The sequence below is a fragment of the Alligator mississippiensis genome, chromosome 15, assembly GCF_030867095.1.
Source record: "Alligator mississippiensis isolate rAllMis1 chromosome 15, rAllMis1, whole genome shotgun sequence".
NCBI lineage: Eukaryota > Metazoa > Chordata > Crocodylia > Alligatoridae > Alligator > Alligator mississippiensis.
Genome location: NC_081838.1, coordinates 22,672,010 through 22,691,345, shown reverse-complemented (window position 1 = coordinate 22,691,345; position 19,336 = coordinate 22,672,010). Strand labels below are relative to the sequence as shown.

At 57.9% G+C, this 19,336-nt stretch overlaps 1 protein-coding gene across 1 annotated transcript in view; it reads left to right on the top strand.

Moving 5' to 3' along the window:
* IGSF9 (immunoglobulin superfamily member 9) overlaps positions 1-19,336 on the top strand; it is a 33,213-nt gene that overhangs the window by 1,065 nt on the left and 12,812 nt on the right. Inside the window, exons 2-6 of the mRNA XM_019486991.2 lie at positions 561-770; positions 11,088-11,240; positions 13,951-14,102; positions 15,604-15,721; positions 16,766-16,907. Of these exons, the coding sequence (XP_019342536.2) occupies positions 561-770; positions 11,088-11,240; positions 13,951-14,102; positions 15,604-15,721; positions 16,766-16,907 (775 nt within the window). The remainder of the gene's footprint in view (positions 1-560; positions 771-11,087; positions 11,241-13,950; positions 14,103-15,603; positions 15,722-16,765; positions 16,908-19,336) is intronic.

Here is a 19,336-nt window from a genome sequence, read left to right as displayed (position 1 = left end):
GCAGGTCTGAAAGGGGGCCCGGGTTCTGCTCAGGGAAAGAGGCTGAGACTGGGGGGGTGGCCTTGGAGAACCCTTTCTGCAGAGGGCAATGATGGTCGTGGCTGTTCTCTCTGTCCTGGGCATGGTGGTGGGGGCCAGACAGCGCTGCTGGAGTCAGGCACGTGCTGGCAGGCCAGGACAGGCAGTGCTATGTGTCCTGCTGTGCTCTAACCAGTACTTTCTCCTGGCTCTGTGTGGCTTCCTCACATAGCAGCAGAATGGGGGCAAGATGCTCTGGGGGGGTTCCCTACACGTGGCTTTGTGCCCCTCCTTGCTCCCACCATGCAAGGCAGAGGAGAGGGCAGTGGCTGTGAGGGGCCCTGCCACCCTGCATAATGGCTTGGCTGGGGTCTGACTGCGTGGCCTGTCACTGGGGTGCCTGCAAGAGCAGCTGAGAGCAGGGTTTGGGTGACAACACAGCAGCTGTTCTTGTTACGCCTGAGCCCCAGGCATCGCTGTGGCTTTCCCAGGGAGCCTGGGGGCCCAATCCGGCTAAAACTTTCCTGTGGTGGCTCCTGCAGGCAACGGCAACAGCAGCACCAAGGGCCAGGCACAGTCACAGGCTGTGGTTGGGCGCATTGGAGAGAGTGTGATCCTGGGCTGTGACCTCCTGAATGCACATGAGGCACGTCCCCCACTCTACGTGATCGAGTGGGTCCGCTTTGGCTTCGTCCTTCCCATCTTCATTAAGTTTGGCCTCTATTCGCCACGTGTGGATCCAGAATACGTGGGTAAGTCAGCACCAGCACAGCTGGCGAACAGAGGAACCGGCCAGGAGGGCGGATGGAGCTGTGGGGATGGAGCAAAGGGCGCAGGGAAGTTGCTGGCATCATGCAGCAGTGGGGGGCATGGTAGCCCACCCTGCACCAGGCCCAGGGGTGTTTTCAGCCATTCCCTCTGGTCTCAGCATGCAGGGGCTGGCCTTGACCTCAGGGCGCCAGGCAGTGGCAGGTCCTGGCCAGGCTGGCTCTGGTGTAGCACTCTAACACACTGGTGCCTGCTGCGTGGTCTCCTCCCCTCTCCCTGGCTGGGCCCCAGCCAAGGGCTGCTGCTGTCAGACAGCATTAATCATGCTTCACTGCCCTGGGGAGGTGTGGAGCCACATGGCTAGCCTCTTGCCTTCCGCTGGGCTGGGCTGAGTGCGGCGGGAGAGGCCAGACCAAATTGAATGGTCCAGGCTGTGGCCCCGTGCCCGTGGCTGGCTGGGCAGGGAGCCTGGAGGACTGGGGTGTCTGGTTCCATCCTAGCAGGGCAGGGAAGGGCTGCTTGGCTCTGGCTGTCCAGCCTTCAGTTGAAAAGCAGGGACCCCAATGCTGGGCTGAGGCCCCCTGTTCAGAGGCAAATTGTTCCCAGCTGCCCTGAGTAGAGCAGTGGGGACGGAGCGATGGGGGGCCAGCAAGGAACAGGTTGCACACGTCGATAGGCATTGGGGCAGGGTAGAGACAGTACATGCCAGAGGGAGAGGTGCATGTCCCAGCTCTTTGCAGTGTCTGTGCGGCTCTTCAGGACCCCTCTGCATGGGATGGTGTGCATTGGGCATGGGATGGTGTGTCTGAGTTGTAGGCAGCTGCTTTGCACAGGGAAGGGGAGTGCTGCTTGGCCCACCTCTTTTGGCAGTGAGATGCAGCAGGCAGCATCTTCCCTTCCTCAGTGCCCAGACAGTCCCTGGGATGCACATGGCTGTGACTCGGCCCTTGGAGCACATGGCAGCCTGTGCCGGGGAGCAGGGCTCTGTATGGCCCAGAGCACAGGCAGAGCCCTGGGCTGGTGGGACAAGGCAATATGATGCTGTTGGCCCCAGAAGCTGAGCAGGGAGCAGGCGATGGTCCAGGTGCAAGCAGGACTTGGATGCTCTGTGCTGCAGGGAGGAGCATGGAGGTCTCGAGCCTTGGCTACACGGAGGCCCTTTCTTGCCAGGGTCAAAGGTCGGGCTGATGCTACTCTGGGCTCCCTGTCTCTGTCTAATCCTATAATCCCACCTGTGGGCTGCTGCTCCGGAAGGCTCTTTGTTTGGGCCCAGCTGGGATCCGCTCTGGCTCTTCCCAGGAGGCTGTGGAGCTTGGTGCAGGCACGAGCAACCTGCTGTAGCAGTCGCCCTGTGCTACTCCTTTCACACGGGCCCCTCAGCACACACATTGGCCTTTCCTGAAGCCCATCTGTTGGGTGGCTTCTGCTGGATAGGGCCAGGTCCCACTAGACTCCAGGGCAGAAAGCTGCCCCTCTGTGCCCAAGTGCTGTGATGTGAGGATGAACAGAGCTAGAGTATCATTGAGGGACTTGGCTAGAACCACCAAGGCATCAGTCCTAGTAACACACAGAGCAGGTGGCCCCATGTGCCCACTCCCCTGCCACAAGCCAGCCCCAGGCTGGAGCCTCGTGGCTGGGACATCAGGACATGTACCGTGCTGAGGGAAGCTCTTGCACGTGCATCTGCTGCTGGTGCCAGACCAGGGGCATTTCTGCAGTGAGTGGCAGCACAGCGGATCTGGGAGCCCCCAGGACAGAGAGGCTGGGGGTTTCTGGGTGCTGTCGTCTCAGCCCCGCAGGGTCACTTGAAGGTTGAGCTTGGGCAGAGGATTTCAGGGAAGCCGGTAATTGGCAGTACTGGCCTGAGTGGGATTTGGAGCGAAGCTGTCCTGGAGCTGGGGCCGCAGTGTGGGAGGGGGATGTTCTCCTGCTCACAGGGCATTTAAGGAGGCACAGTGGCAGGGCTTTGGGGTGCTCAACAAGTGTGGAGGCGGCAGGAACACATCTGATCTTAATTAAGGGACAGGATTGGCACCAGTTGCAGGAGAAGCTAAGGAAGGGGAGGAGGCTGGAAACTGGCAATCCAAGGCAGAGCTGGTGGCATTAACACAAAGCAGATCCCAGCAGGATGTGCCACAGCAAAGTACTGCTGCTCCTCGGGGGCAGGCCAGCCTGGTGGGAGGGGGCAGCTGGGGAGCCCAGACACTACTCAGGGGAGGGCAGTGCTGGTGTCCCTCCAGTATGAGCAGAGCTGGCTGCACACACGTGTGTGTGTATGCACACACATGCATGTGAAATCACTGCAATGGTTTCAGAACAGCATTGTGGGCAGGGGTTGCCCCTTCCTATTAGCAAACTTGGTCTATCCACAGCAATACATTGGGCACCAAAAAATAGGGCTGACTGAGCCAGTGGTAGGTGGGCCTGGATGTTGTGTGAATCCTCCAGGTCAGGATCAGAAAGAGCTTGACTTTCAAAATGATTGAGTTGAAGGAGTTGCTTAACCAAAAAAAGCGAGACCAAAAGTAGGGGTTGCTGTTTATACCATCTCTTCCAGCCCAGCTAACTGGGAAGGGGTTGGGAGCAGGGCAGGATCCTCCATTGCAACTCTAGTGGCATCACCTGTCTCCCCACACAGGGTCTCACTCCTAAGCAAACGGAGAAGGCCTCTTCCTGCTGTCCTGTACCAGTGAGCACCTGCGGGCTCTGGCTGGAGCCTTACAAGGCTCCCACCTCACAAGTCACCAGCAGGAAGGAATGACCTCTGACGGTAGCTGTGGCACTTGCCTATCTCAGAACGCCCTTATCCCCACGTCCAGTGGCACACAGATACGTGTGCCAGGCTCAGCTCCAGGACTTCTCCGCACCTCTGTGGGTCCAGGAGGAGAAATGGCACAAAGGCTCGCATCTTCCCTCAGCTGTGTAGGCAATTGGCAGCCCTATGGCAGAAGATGTGCACCTTTAGGGACCACTAAATAAGAGTTATGTATAGGGCACAAGCATCTGTGAACTTGAGCTCACTGCCCTGGTCTGCTGACCAGGGGGTGCTGCCTCTGAGCAGCCACATGTCAGAGCAGACGTGCGGTCAGCACTGGGCTCACTCCCAGCACAGGCTGCCCCTGCCGTAGAGACAGGTGCTGGGGCTGCCCTCTTTCAGTGCCAGCCACATAGCCCCTGCTCCACCTGTTCAACCCCAGCGAGACCCTGCCTCTTGGAGCATGCGGAGAGTCCCAGGTTCCTCCAGGGCAGCTGTGCAGAGTGAGGTCAGGTCCCTGAGGGTAGCATGGCCGGAGAATGCCCAAGATCCCTGTGCTGGGCTGGTGCTGCCTCCTGGGAGCCTCCACGGGGGTGTGGAGCATGGCACTGCTGGCCTCTGCCGCCTGCCCATTCCCAACCTGGCCTGTTTGCAGGCTGTCTCCCTTGCGTCTCCTGGAAGGCCCCAGGCTGTACAGGGTGCTGCCTGCAGCCTGTTGCTGGGCTGGGTCTTTGTCTCTGTAACCCTGGCTGCTGCTGCTCTGTTACCTGAGCTTCTAGTCCTGAGGCCTCACCAGGGAGCAGCCCAGCATGCCCGGGGGCAGCCCAGCATGCCCGAGTTGCAAGCTGCCCACGAGTGGCCGCGGGAGCAGACGTGAGGGGCTCCCTCCCTGCTGCCCAGTGCCCATATGAAGATGCTGGCTGCCTGAGGGTCCTTTGGGGAGCCTTTTGTGCCCTGGCTTCTTTGTGCAGCCTCCAGGCCCTTCCTGGGGGCACTAGGGATTTGCTGTGCTGCCTGTCCCTGCCTTGGAGGCGGCTGCGCCTGGGCACAGCCATATCGGGCACGGCGCAGTGGAAGGGAATGTGAGAAGGGAACAGCCTGCAGGGCAGAGCTGAGCTGGGGGATGTGGGCGGCTGCCGAGGCCAGGGCATAGCCTGCAATGGCCCCAAGCCCTGGGCAGAGCCGTGCTGTAGGGGGTAGGGCACAGCAGGCTGAGCCGGGCTGTCTGCGGGGAGCCCGAGTCTATGAGTGTCCCTGTCTGTAATTAGGGCGAGGGGGTGGCTCAGCTGTTCCCATGGCAATGGGCTGCTTATTTTCAATCCTCCTGCAACCCCGGCTGTGCATGGGAGAGAGGACAGGGTGGGGAGGGGCTGCCTGGGCCTTAACGGGCAGGGCTTCAGCTTGGATTTAGCTCATTGCCATAATTCCCAGGTGTGCCGAGTGCTGTCCAGGGTGGATCAGATGCACCCTGCCATGCCCCATGTGTGCCCTGGGCCTGAGCCTAGCCTCCCACCCACCCCGGCCACCTCCACCAGCGGTCACCCCGGCCACCTGCTGTGCCCCATGAAGCCCACCGGGTTCAGACCCTGCACATCTCCCACCCCGACTGTGTGGTCCATGAGCTGCAACCCACCCTGCCTGCTGGGACCCTTCCCCTCCCCGCCACCCGCCTGCCAGGGACCTTGCCTGCCCAGCCCTTCCCTGTGCCATCGGCCTCCTGTGCTGCGGAGCCCACAGCCCCTGCCTTCAGCCTGGCTCCCCGATGGGGCCTGGCCAAGCTCTCCACTCTGGCCACCCAGCTTTGAGTTTTGTGCAGGGGACGAGACGTCTTGTGGGCCCTGAGCAGGCCTGGCAGGGCCAAGGGGGCAGTCGCTGGAAGGTGCATTCCCACCCATTGCTGTGGCCCGGCTGGCGGGTGCGCATGATATGGGGAGCAGCCTTTTGGGGCCAAAGCTCAGGGTTGGGCCCCTGCTCTTTGCTAGACGCCAAGCCCACAATGCAGCAGGGCCCCAGTGCATGGGTCTGCCGGGGCCAGGGGGCATTTTGGGTGCAGGCAGGACTGTGCATCTAGACTGTGCGTCTGCCAGCCCCGCTGCGCCCACCCCAACCCAGCGCTCCTGCTGCCGGGCAGCCCAGTAGCCAATGGGATGGGCCCCAGCCTCTTTTGTATCCCTTTGAAGGGCGGTTGCTAGGCAATGGGAGGTGGCGGTTGCTACGGACAATGATGTTTTGTTACCCGCTCTCCTTGAATGGGGAGGAAGGAGTGGGTGGGGCCGCGCAGGGGATTAGGGGGCAGGGGCTTGTCCCAGGCTTTCTCTTTAAAGTTTCATCTCTTCCAATGGGGCTTTGTTCAGGAGGCGACTGCTGCCCGGCGGGGGGAGGGGTGGGACTGCCACCAGCCACACAAATCCGGGGACTGCATCCTACATCGCCCCCATCTTGCATCGGGCCCTGCCCCGTGCACGAGTGGGGCAAAGGTGGCTGCAGGTGCAGGCAGAGAGGAAGGCAGGCCAAAGCCATTCCACTGCTGCCCTTGTCCAGAGGGTGGAAAGCCCCAGCCCCGCACCAGCCCAAGGGGCCGTTCCAGCAGGGCAGGGGTCTGGGCCGCGTCCCCATTTGTAGTGTGCTGCGGGTGTCCTCGCTGGTCACTGGGGGTAGAGGTGGGGCAGTGGCAGGCACCACCATCACCCGTCACCGTCACCCTTGGCCGGTCCGCAAAGGGCAAGTGCCGCGTGGCCAGGCAGTGGGGACAGCTGGCAGCACCCGCTGCTGCAGCAGGAACAGACGCAGCTGACAGGTGCAGGCCCTGGGGCAGCATCTGGTTTTTCTTTTTAAAAAAAATAAAAAATGTTGTATCCCAAGCCAAATCAAGTCCAAATCCATGCGTCAGTCCAGAACCGTAAGTGGCCCTACAACCGGCAAACATCTTCCACCTCCACCAGGGGCTTCAGATCTCTCCAAAGTTTTTTGGCAAGCATCCTACATGCAGGCCCAAACCCGGAGGCTTGGGATTCAGATGCTCCCAAGTTTCGCCTGCCCTCAGCCCTATGGCTGCAGGAGCAAGCTAGGGAGGAGCTTCCCATTTCCATAAAATGGGCATTAAGCCCCAACACCTCAGCGGGTACTAAACCACGCCAGAAGAACAGTTATCCCTGGGAGGCCTTAAGAAAAACTGCCTTCTTGGACTCAGATACATGATGTTTCCTCTGCCAGGGGCAGCATCCGGTGCCTGAGTCTGGGGGTCTGTCCTGGCACTCTGGCAGCTAGGCCAGCTGAGAGCGTTTTGGGGTGACTGCGGGGTGCGGTGCGAGGCCTGCGGGTGCTGCAAGACAGTCCTCTCATCTTGCAGAGGATACTGTGTGGGGCAGAGACCCCGTGTCTAGCTGCAGAGGGATGAGGGAGCACCCGCAGCTGGGAGCTAGGCAAGGACTGGCGTGCGTCACCCAGGGATGTGGCTGCTGTCAGTGTCATGCTGAGAGCACGTTGCACATTTGCACATGTGATAGGAAAGCAAGTTGCAGGTTTGCATGTGTAATAAGAGGCAGCCCACAAGGTCCCCAGCCCAGGAAGGGCCCTTCCTCCCCCTGAGTCTCTCTTGGAGAAGTTTTATTGAACAAAACTTGGGCAAAGTGTTAAACCAAGGCTGTTCAGCTTCTGAGCAGCCCTGGCCATCAGCAACACATTGCATGGGCCACTTGTGTCCTCCACTGCAATGTAACAGCACCCCCACCACATGCCATGTCCTCTCCTACTGTGCCACAATGCAGACTCGAACGCGCTGCACTGTGCCAACACTCTGATACTGCTGCACAGGGTCCTCGGAGTGACCTGGTCACTGATGCCCTGCCCCCAGGGACGGGAGCCAGAAGAAGGAAGAGGGTGGGGGAGCCTGGAGCCTTGGGCAGCAGCAGCTGTACCCAGATCAGGAGCCTGGGGGCCGCATGTAAACCCCTTAGGGGCCAGATGGACAGCCCTGCGTTAAACCAGATGCCCCCACAGGTTCCTCCCTGCCCTTGCTTGATACAGGGTCTGCTGCTGCCACTCTAGGTGAAACCTTGGCAGCTTACCACCTGGGTCTGCTAACTGCATAGGGCTTGCTGGACCCAGGCCCCCAGCCCTTGAAGAGGTAGTCCCCGCTGTGGCATACCTGTATGCGAGTGTACCTGTTGGGCATTGGGGTGGGACACATGTCTGACCTGGTAGTGTTCTTGGGGTTCAGGCAGGTATAGAGATGTGGCTGTGAGTGTTGTGCACACTTGTGTGTGCTGTTCTGTGTGCTGACATGTAGGGCAGTAAGCGTGTGTGTTACCTGTGACTGTGCATGGAGCATTATCAGGTTGGAAGGGGGCTCTTGGGTCACTGACCCCAGTGCTCAGCTGTCACAGATGGCCACAACCTGTAGCCCTGGTTGCAAAAGTACACAGCCCCAACTTAAGACCAGTTCATCTTCTTGCTTCTACTGCTCTTATGATGGGGAGGGGAGGGGGCTTTAGCCCCTCACTCTGCATAGGGTTTGAAACCTCCTGCTGCTCTCCAGCTGAAGCATATTCCTGGCAAGGTCCTGCCTGCTTGCCCTTGTGCCAGCATTGGCCTTTTCACTTCAGCAACTCTTCTGCCTCCCTTGTGTTTCTGTCTCAGCTGTTCATTGGCAGCAGGTGCCCCTCCCAGCGACTGCTCTGTCAGGCTGAACAAGCCACGCTCTTTTTTTCCCTTCCCCTTCCTGCAGGCTCTCCCCTCCCTGGCTTATGGCTGCAGTCGTTCCCTGCACCTGTCCTGGTCTGAGTCTCTCTCTTGTAAATATGGGCACTGGAATATAGTGGTCCAGATGAGATCTCTGGACATGTGCATTGCACACATGCCCATGTGGGGAGGGGGGACATCCGTGCATGTCCTGAGCAAATCCCTTTAGCAAACAGCAGAAACCTCTGTTTCTGTTTTACACTGTACGAAAACATACGGAGCTTACTGGGCCAATAAACACTATTGAATTACCTTACTTTCTTGCAGATAACGTGCCCCTGTGTGTACCACTCACCTTGTGTTTGAACAGCTTTAAAGAAAGAAATCTCCTTTTTTTGCAGAGAAACCGAGTAGCAGCAGCTGGGGAGTCAACCTCACGTGCTGGGTGGAAGCTGGATAGGGCTGCACCAGGTTCAAGGCCACATGCTGGGTCTGTCTTGGCACCAGGTCCAGGGGCTGGGGTTTACCCTGCATGCTGCCTCAATCCTGCACATCACCATGATCCTGGACACGGGATCTGGGCCAGCATGCTGGTCCCAATCCCACATGCTAGCCCAATCCTGTGCTAGCCCGATCCTACATGCTGGGTCCAAGCTGGTGCACTAGGTCCAGGGCCATGTGTCATGTCCCAGATGGCATGCCAGGTCTTGGGTCACTCCAGGGTCCAGTTGGAGACCGACCTTGCATGCCAGCCTGTTCTGGCACACACGATCATATCATTCAGATGGCAGCTCCCACAGGTCTAGAAATGGGGTAGGGGGGTGGTGGTAGCATTAATTGCTGCAGCTGATATGCCACCAAATTTCTGGACCTGTGGGAAATTCATATTTCTCTCATATAATGCATACCCTGATTCCCCCAAGCTGGTTTTGGGGGGAAAAGTATGTTATGTGCAAGAAAACATGGCATATTGCATGTGCATGCACGTGTGCTTTTTGCAGTGTGTACGCATACATGTGTACCTGGCACTGCCCGTGGGGTGTGTCCAGATATGTCTAACAGGTATTATGTGCCTGTCGGTTTACCTGTGTGCATGCTGCTGGCTGTACATCTGCTTCTGCCTCCAACCTCAGTATGTAAGTGTGTGTGTCTGGGAAGTCTGACTGTATCGCAGGAGTTTCGGTACAGGGGTACCAAGAAGAGCAGGTCACGTATTTCACAGCAAGGGATTTTTTGAACAGGAAATAGTGTCTCCCTGAAATGCTCTGTAGGAATGTGCCGTGCTCAGCAGAGCCTTTCCAGTGGAACAAGTGAGGCCAGAGGCTGGGGCGGTGCGACGGAGGTGCTTGCACTCCAGTCCTCACTCTGCCTTGTTCAGAGCAGGTCCCTCACATCCCAGGTGAGTCCCCTGACTGCCTGCTTAGCTGTTGCGGGCAGTCACTCGGGTGCAGGAGACCCAGGTTCCAGCCCGGCTCCAAGACTATCACGTTGTTGTACCAAGCGGAGCAGGTGAGGTGAAGGGGCATGATACAGGAGAGCCGATAGCCTGGTAGCTGGCACTTGTGTGCAGGGATGGCAGAGCGGGGACACAAAACGGGGTCTCCCTCAGCATCTGTGCCTGGGGTGCGCGTGTGTGCTCTCTGCACCCCAGCCCTGTGCTGAGCCAATTGTCTGCCACGATCCTGAGCCGATTATGTCTCTGATAATAGCTCTGAGGATTAGGGGGTTGCATTTGCTGCTGCTTTAGGTTTCTTATCTTCCTCCTCATCGAAGAGCCTACACAGCTCTGGACCAGGAAATGCCCCCGCAGCCCGCGGCTCTGGGCTGGGTGCCATGCAGTTACTGAGAAAAAGCAGCCCTGCTTGTGGCCTGGCCTTTGGCTACTGCCAAAGCCCCGCACAAGCCCCATCTGACCTAGCCCCGGCGTATGCTGGGGGCAGGGACACTGGGCCTAGCGGGGCTTGAAACCAGTAACTTCTGCAAGTGGCTGTCTAGTGATGGGGAGCGGCACGGAGGGGGATCAGGGGCTGGGGGATCCAGGGGAGGCAGCAGTTAACATATGTGCATGGGGGAGTTCACAGGGAGGAGCACGCAAGAGGGACTGCAGGGTGTGGGGAGGAAGGAAGGGGCTCCTGGAAGGGAGGCACTGAGCCCAGGCGTGTGCGCTGGGGACAGGGAGGTGAGCGGCAGGACTTAGTGCAAGCCCATTGCCTGGGACAGGGGCCACATGGGTTGGGGGCAAAGACTGAAGGGGGTCTGGGCTTCTGATGCTAATGCTCCCAGCCTTCCCTGTGCACCTCTCAGCCCCGCTGCCTGACAGCAGCCAGTGTGTGTAGTGCTAAATGTCTGTTTAACTGACCTCTGCCCCGTGTCCCTGCCCTGCCTTTGTCCAAGGGGCCGTTCCCAGCCCCCTGCTGAGCTGCGAATGGGAGGCAGGGCCAGGAGGCCATGTACTGAGCTGCAGGGTCTCAGCCAGGGCGTGGGGAGCCTGGTGGTCCCTCCGGGGGGGGCTGGCAGCAACAGGGGAGGTTCTTGGTCAGAGCCCAGGGTAGAAGTGCAGGCAGGGTCCAGACCCTTGCAGGGAGGGCCCTGGGTGCACCAAAGGGTGACAGACCTGCGTTTGCTCCCTGTGTCTGTTTGCTGCTGGCAGCCACGGGCAGGCATGAGCTGGCACCGTCCGGGTCCGACTGAGCCCCCAGCCTCCTTGAGAAAAGAGCATGCACAAAACGGCCATGTGCCCACCCAGGCTTAGAGACGCACATGGGCAGATGCCCCGGGGCGCGCGGGGTGTTCCCAGGCTGACACTGGGGCTGCTGCTTGCCGCTGTGCAGGCGGCCGTCCGCTGAGCAGAGCCGTCTGTGGGCAGGTCGTGTGCGGATTCAAGAAGGCGCTTCCCTGCGGATCGACCTGCTGCGCACTGAGGACCAGGGCTGGTACGAGTGCCGCGTCCTCTTCCTCGACCGGCACAACAACGACGACGAGTTCCAGAACGGCACCTGGATCCACCTCACTGTCAACTGTAGGTACCAGGCCCTGCTGTGCCCTGGGCCGTGCCGCAGGGGTGGGCGTGGGGGGAGGAGAGGGTGATATACAGCGCCAGGTGAGAGCAACTCCCTCGATGCTCTGCCCTGCCTGGCTCTGCGAGGAGACTTTGTCTTCCCTGCATTACCTGGAGCATGCTGTGTCGGGCTGCGGCATCCCGGGACCCGGGGCTATGCCTGGCTGAACCATGCCTGCAGGGGCAGTTATGCTTTGTGACCTGTGTTGGGGGGTGTGGGCTTATGGCACATTTGGGGGTCAGTGGGGTTGTAGGGCAGGCTTGTCTGCTCGGTGGGCAGAGGGGCCAGCCTTGAGCAGCACCTTCTCCTGTTGGATGCCTTTGCAGCTGGTGGCACAACTGGCTTTCCAGTGCGAGGGCAAGGTACGTCTGAGGCAGTGCTTAGGAAGGCTGTGCAGGAGCAGTGGGGCAGGCTGGGGTGGGAGCCTGGCTCTGCTCAGTGTAGTTGCTCTAGCAAGCTCAGGGCGTTTTCTGCAGAGCCTGCTGGAAGCTCAGCCAGCCTGGGCGAACTTTGCCCCTTGCAGCAAATCCTGCTTGTACCAGCTGTGCTTGTGTGACTCTCAGCCTGAAGGCCCAGTAATCCTCCCTGGGAGCCTTGACGCTGGGTGTGTGCAGGGGAAGCCCAAGCAGCTTACCGAGAAGTAGGGCCACAAGCCAGCATTGGCAGAGCAGCTCAGCCGGGCAGGACAGGTGGGATGCCCACGTCCCGCCTGCCTGCCTTAATCCCTGCACCGCTCCCCTCACATCCTCTTCTCTGCCCCCGGGGACTCCTGACCTCTTGCCTTCTCTGGACTTAACCAGATTCCTCCTCTCAGCCTGTGCAAGAGCAGCCCGTTCACTGGGCACTGCCCAGGGTGGCAGGGAGTGAGCCAGGCTCTCTGCAGCAGGCTGGCAGAGTCCTAGCAGCTGCCTTCCTTGAAAGCTCAGCTTTCCCCCTGGGTGCCAAGCCTATTAGCAGGGTGGCAATGGACGGCTCAGGCGGAGGGGAGGGGAGGGGAGGGGAGCTGTGTCCTGGCTGGAGCAAGCACACGAGAGGGAGGTGTCCTGCTGCAGCTCACCCGGGAGGGGGCTGGTTACCTGCTGAGCTGTGGCTGCAGGTGTAGCTGTGGCTGCTGAGCTGCAGGGGTGTCCATGGAAAGCTGGCCAGGGACCCTGCTCTGCTAGAGTGACAGGACCTCAAGGGCCCTTGGATTTGCACTGCCTTTGCCGAACGTTGGGTTTGGAGATCAGCTCGCATCCCGCTGCATCCCAGGCCCACCCTTCCGAACAAGCTGTTTGTAAGAAGCCCAGTGTTAACTGTTAAACCTCAGGAGGAGTTGGCCCTTGACCCACCGGTTGGCATGGGGGGCTGGCCGTGGGGAAATCTCCCATTTGGAGAAACCTCCTCACACACACCTGCTTCTTGACACACGCTGTACTGAAGGGAGACGTTCCCACACTCCACCCCTCGCATGCTGTACGGTACGGCCTTTCCACGCTATACTGAGGGGAACTCATCCAGTCCGCACCCACAGATGCACTGTATCAAGAGGAGGCCTCGTTTGGCCATCCCACACAAGCTGTACCAGGAGACACCTTCCCCTTTTGCACATACATTGCCTGAGAGGAGACCCCACACATCCCAGCCCTCTCACACCATGCCAAGGTGCTGCCCTCACACCCCATGGGAGGTTCCCCCTCGACCTCCACCTCACTTGCACGTGCGCTGTGCCACAGGGAGACGAGCTGTGTCGAGGGGGAAGCCTCCCTCCTTCCCCTCTTGCACACACATGTGTGCTGTTTGGAGGAGCCCCCTTCCCCACCAGTGTGCCCCCTCCACGTGCTGCCAGCACAGCACCGTGCACCCCTCGCAGTCGCTGTACTGAGGGAGACCCTTGCCAGCCCTCTGGGGGCTTGCAGGCCATACCGAGGGGCAGCCTTTGCCTCTCACACACATGTAAAACCCTCTGCCCTCTAACGTACATGCTGCATCAGAAAGACATCCACCCAGTCCCTTCATATACATTGTATTGAGGGAAAATCCTTCCCCGTGCCCCTCTGACACAGCCTCTGCACAAGGGAGACTCCCCCATGCCAGCCTCACACATGCTGGACTGGATGGAGGTCTTCCCTAGACCTGTCGCCCACCCTGCTCATGCACTTGCCTACATGTTGTACCTTCCCCCAGGCTGTCGTCCACACCCGCCCTGTACTTAGGGGGAGACCTCCCTTTACATGGTCCTCCTACACCTGCCTTGGTTCCCTCCTCTCTGCCCATCCACACCTGCCGTGCCACCCCTTGTAGCGCTGTGCTGGGGGCTGCCAGAATCATTGTGAGGAAACTGAGTCAGAGGGGCAGGGATTTGCCCAGTGCCATGGAGTTAGGCAGCAGCAGATTTGGGGTTAGGGCCTGCATCGCCTACCCCTGCCCCTGTTGCTAGCTGTACTTTTCCAGAGGACTAGCTCCTTCCACCTCTCTCAGCCGGGAAGGGAACCCAAGAGTCCTGGCTCCCAGCCCCAGCTCTGTCCCTCCGATCACATCCCTACTCCCTGCTGCTGGCCAGCCTAGACAGCAAAGCTCGTGAGTTGTCTCCTGCAGAGCTCACAGGTGTCACCGCAGGAGGACGCTGGCGTGGCCTGGCTTTGGGGCCAGCAACGTGATTCTGAGGGGCTGGGTCTGTCTCCTCTGCAGCTCCTCCAACCTTCCTAGAGACCCCGCCAGCCTTTGTCGAGGTTCGAGACCGGGACCCCCTGAGCCTCACCTGCAGGGCTGTCGGCAACCCCCAGCCCATCATTATCTGGAAGAGGAGTGACCTGGCCGTCGAGAGTGGGGACAAGGTGCAGGTAAGGGAGAGGCAGGATGTGGGGGGAAGGGGCAGTGCCCTGGGAGAGTAAGTGCCATGGGCTTGGCAGGGGATTAGGGCTGCCTGCAAGGCCACCCAGCCCTACTCCAAACAGGGCGGTGATGTACAGGGAGAATACCTTGCCCCCTTGCAGAGCAGAGGCCAGGACATGGCCCTGGTGCAGTGTCTCAGGCTGGCCCTGCCCCTGGGGTAGTGGGTAACATGAGGAGGGTTGCCCTGAAACAGTTGGCCTATGTCCCAGAGCTGGGTCTACAGGGCCTGGAGGACCAGGGAAGAGTCAGAGCCACAAGCCTTTGCCCCTACAGGCCAAGGGGTGGCACTTGGGACGGTCACCAGGGTAGTTATTTTACCCTGGAGCACTGTCCTACCAGGGCCAGGCCAGATGGGGAGGAAGGGAGCCCTTCTCCCTGCCCAAAGTGGTTCATTCCTGAGCAGAGAGGAATTTAGCCATGCTGGTCTGAAGCCAGGCAGAAGGCAGGGTAGATATGCATCTTATAGCCTAGCTAACAGTGCAATTCATTCCCGAGACTGGTCTGCCCCCTAGCCACCACTCCAGGTTGCACAAGGGAGGCATTTGCCTTTCAAGCTGGGCAGAGGAGTGGTGTGTGAAGGGGACTGGTGGCTCAGTGCTGGCCAGCCCTCCAGGGTTAACAGGCTGTTCCCAGCTGCAGCACTGGGCCTTCCCCAGGGTGAGGGGAAGGCATCTGAACCAGTGCAGCTGCAGCCTAAAGGGGCAGGGCTTGAAGGGCCCACCTTTTTTGCATCAGAAAGGAGAGATGGCAGTTCCTTGCTAATAGGGAAACTGCAGATCTCAGCATACACTGCTCTGCCGTGGTCCAGGCGGTAAGGGGGCACAGTTCAGCAGAGAGCACTGCTTATTGATTTATTTCTGCATTAGATGCAGATGCTGTCCTTCTCTGAAAGGCTCAGGGATGCTTACAGGATGACTCAGTTATGAAACAGAGAAATATGAAAATCAGGAATAACAAAATGCCACAACCACTCCCCAAGGTCAAAAGCCATCCACCTCACCTTCCTCTGCACCCCTGGCCAAGGAAGGAACCTCCCTCTGCCCAAGCAACCAGCTTCTCAGCCCACATTCAATACCTCCGTGAAAGGAAACAACAATCCCCTCCTTGCCACGCACACATTCCCTCCCATCCCCACCCACTCCCACTCCTCTACCTTACACACGGGGGATCACTATACCCCTTTACTGTCCCTCACCTCACGTGTTGCATGTGACGGGCAACGTGTGAGCTGAGCCCTGGCCAGTCTCACAGTGGTGCTGGGGCTTGCCCTGTGCATGGGACACGCTCATGATCCAGGACCCAAGTTCTCCCTGCCACACTGGAGTGCTCTAGTGTCTGCTCCAAAACAAAGCCGCCCTGCAGCTCCTTGGGACCTGCCTCTGCTGTGGGAAGCCCAAGGAGGCCGAGTCTCCCTTGTGCTCCCAGCTCTGCTGCCTTGTGCCTTTCTAGGTGAGGAATGGGACCCTGAGGATCACCAGCGCAGAGCGGACCAGTGCTGGGGCCTATACATGCCACGCGTCCAGTGAGGAGGGCACCATCACCCATACCACACGTGTGCTGGTGCAAGGTAAGGGCAGGGCAAGCACGGCAGGGTTCCTGATTGGGGTCGTCACTTGTGGGCACCTCTTGCTATGCACAACACAAGCTGGCTTCTCAGAGCTGGAGCTGCACGTGGCAAATACAAGCATGCACTGGTGCATGTGCATGCAAACAGCCTCTCAGAGCCAGAGCTGTGCGCACAAACACACACGTGTACACACACACTTCTCAGCCAGTCAGAGCTGCGCCAGGCATGCAGGATGCACGTGTACACACACAGTGAGACTTGGCTAAGCTTGTCTTCTCTCAGCATGCACCATACGTTGCAGGGACAGACCTGCCCTTTACCTCGGGGAGCACCCGGCCTCAGCTGAGCTACAGAGCTAAGTTCTGCCAGTAGTCCTGGGCCCCAACCAAATGTGTCCACTTCAGCGCTGCCAGCAATATCAGGACTGTAGTGGGGCCAGTCCAGGCCCTTAGCATCCCAGGCCCTCAACACCCTGTCCTAGTGCTGCCAGGGAGCAGTGGCAGTGGAGCAGCGTTCCCTTTAAGCTGTGTGGCCATGCCTGGCAGTGTGGCATGAGTGCACCTGCACAGCTTAGAGGCAACGCTGCAGTAGAGGGACTTGATTTGGGCACTGCCAGCCAGAGGTCCCTCCATCCCTTGCTCTGCTTGGGCATGTGTGGGGCCTTTGCCCCAGGCTCCCTCCTCTCCCCCCACCCCACCACAACTGCGGCCCCTTGCTATTTGATCTGGGGGACGTACCAGAGAGTGAAAGCACACTGTGATGACAGCAGGTCTGGTTCTGCAGGATGTGGAGCACCTCCAGCCCGCTTGACTCCAGAAGGACTGGGGGGGCTGACCCCAGAGGATGGGGCCCAGGGGAGGGTGTGTGAGTGTCCACCAGCAAAGACCTGCCTGAACCCTAGCTGGGTCTGGGTGCCATGAGTGGAGCAGGACACTGCTTCATCCGTGGGGTGGCCTGCCTTCATCCCTGCCACCTCCCCCATCTGCCCAGGGGTCCCCCTCCTGCCCAATCCTCACTCTGTGCCCTTTGCCATTGTATTTTCAGGGCCCCCGGTTATTGTAGTGCCTCCCCAAAACATCACTGTCAACCTCACCCAGGATGCCTTCCTGGCCTGCCAAGCCGAAGCCTACCCTGGCAACCTCACCTACAGCTGGTTCCAGGGCAACAGCAACGTCTATCACCTCAGGTATGGAGCAACCAGGTGGTGGGGGCATTGGCACAGCAAGACATTGGTCCCAGACACAGATGGGCATTGGCTACAGCAGGGAGTCATGGAGTGAGAACCAGGGACTCCCCTCTAATTGAGAGAGATTTAATCACACTTGCATTTACACATATGTGCAGTTGCATGCATTTGCACAGACTTGTAAACTTATATGTACATGCACCCAGCTCTATATGTATTCCCACAAATCCAAATATACAGACATGGATCCGCACGTGAATTCATTTGCATGTAGGTGTGTGCATCCATATGTGCTGACATATGTACCTATGTTTGTTTGCCCATGTGCATATATACATGGGTGTATGCTTGCATGTATAAATATGTATACCAATGTGTATGGATGCACTTGTGTACGTATGCATGGACATAGGCGCTTGTGCTTCTGCACACTTGCACTCACATTGAGGCACACATATGCGTGCACCCAGGCACATGCTGACACTAACATGCATGCATATTCACATAAGTGTACTCACACATGCTCGGAGATTTGTACTCTCATTTATGCACTAGCACTCACATATACGCAACTCATAGAGGTGGCACTTGCACCTTCTCTCACATAGAGAAGTGCCCATGCACATACACATACAGGCATGCCTTTACATGTCAACACACCTATACTGTGTATCTTTATGTGTCTACATACCTGCTTGTACACGCACATGCTCAGATGTAGATGTACCTGTACTCAGACATACTACCATGCATACACACATCTCTACTCACACAAGAGGTAGGGCTGGAAGGGACGTTCAGAGATCGTCTAGTGCAGGGGTTCCCAAACTGGGGTACATGTACCCCTGTGGGTATGCAAGTCATCTCTAGGGGAATACGCGGGAGACATTGTGTAATGGCAGCTTTAATTTTCATTATAATAATTGGCATTTAAGGGGTTAAAAATATAAAACCTATTCTGGTAGGGGTATGTGGGCAGCTGGTAAATCTGGAAGGGGGTACACAATTGGAAAAAGTTTGGGAACCTTTGATGTAGGACACCCCCCTGCCTGAGGCAGGATCAGCCAGCCCTCTCCAAACCATCCCACAAAACCCCTTGTCTGACCTGTTACTAAAACTACATAGTCAGCCCTGTCACACAGCCACAAGATTTAACACCCACATCTGACACGGATATAGCTGGGGAACAACAGCAGCCAGTGTCCTGCTGGTCCAACTGTTCTTAAATATGCTTGAGGGATCCCAGGAAGAAGGCCACACCACCCACTACAGAGGAAGGCAGAACCCCCACAGTCTGTACCACTCTGACCATGGGGTAAAATAACTTTTAGACCCCAAATATGGCATCAGTCTGACCCTGAGCAGGGGGACAAGGTCCTCTAGCCAGGAACCTCTGGGTTTGAGTCCCAGTGGGCACACTGGCACAGCCCAGTCAAGATCTCCAGCCTTGACTACAGCCAACAGCCAATGTTTCTGAGGAAGGTGAAAAAAATCCTTGACACGTGTGGGAACAGGAGGGGGAAAAAATACCTTCCTGGGCCCATGTGGCAACCAGTAAACACTGGAAGCATGGGAAATACCCATAGCATAGTATAGGCATAGCTACTCTTAGATCAGCCCTAACTAGTGCTTGTCCAACTTCTTCTCAAGCACCTCCAATGATAGACTCCACGACTTCCCCAGGCAGTTGCATCACATTGCAGACTCATACTGCGTTTATGATCCATCAAGACTCCTAGATTCTTCTCTCGTTCTGCCATCCAGTCTGTTGTCACCCATTTCGTATGAGTGTTGTTCATTACTCTTCCCAAGGTGCAGCATCTTGCATGGTCAGCACTGGACTTCATCCTGTTGGCTTCAGCCCAGCTTTCCAGTTTGTAGAGATCCTTCTGACTTGTGCTGCCATCCTTCAACATGTTCCTAGTCCTTCCTAGGTTTGTGTCATCTGCCAGCTTCCTCAAACAGCTTTCTATGCCTGCATCCAAATAATTGATAAACACATTGAATAGCACTGGGCCGAGGGCAGACCCCTGTGGTACTCCACTGAAAACCCCCTGCCATTCTGACATGGACCCGTTAATAATTACCCTTTGCTTGTGTCCATTGAGCCAGTTGTCTATCCGCCTTGTAGTAGTTTTTTCCAACCCATGTTTCTCCAATTTGTTTAAAAGAAGATCATGTAGGACCTTGTTGAAAGCCTTGCTGAAGTCCAGATGCACGATATCCACAGCATTCTCCTCATCCACCCAACTGGTGGTGTTGTCAAAGGAGGATATGAAGTTTCTTTGACATGGTTTGTTCTTAGCAAAACCCTGCTGGCTGCTTGTGATCAGCCTTTCCTTCTCCAGATGCTTGCAAATGGACTTCCTTAAGATATGCTTCAGTAATTTTCAAGGTGTCAAGGTTGAAACAAATCAGTCTGTAGTTCC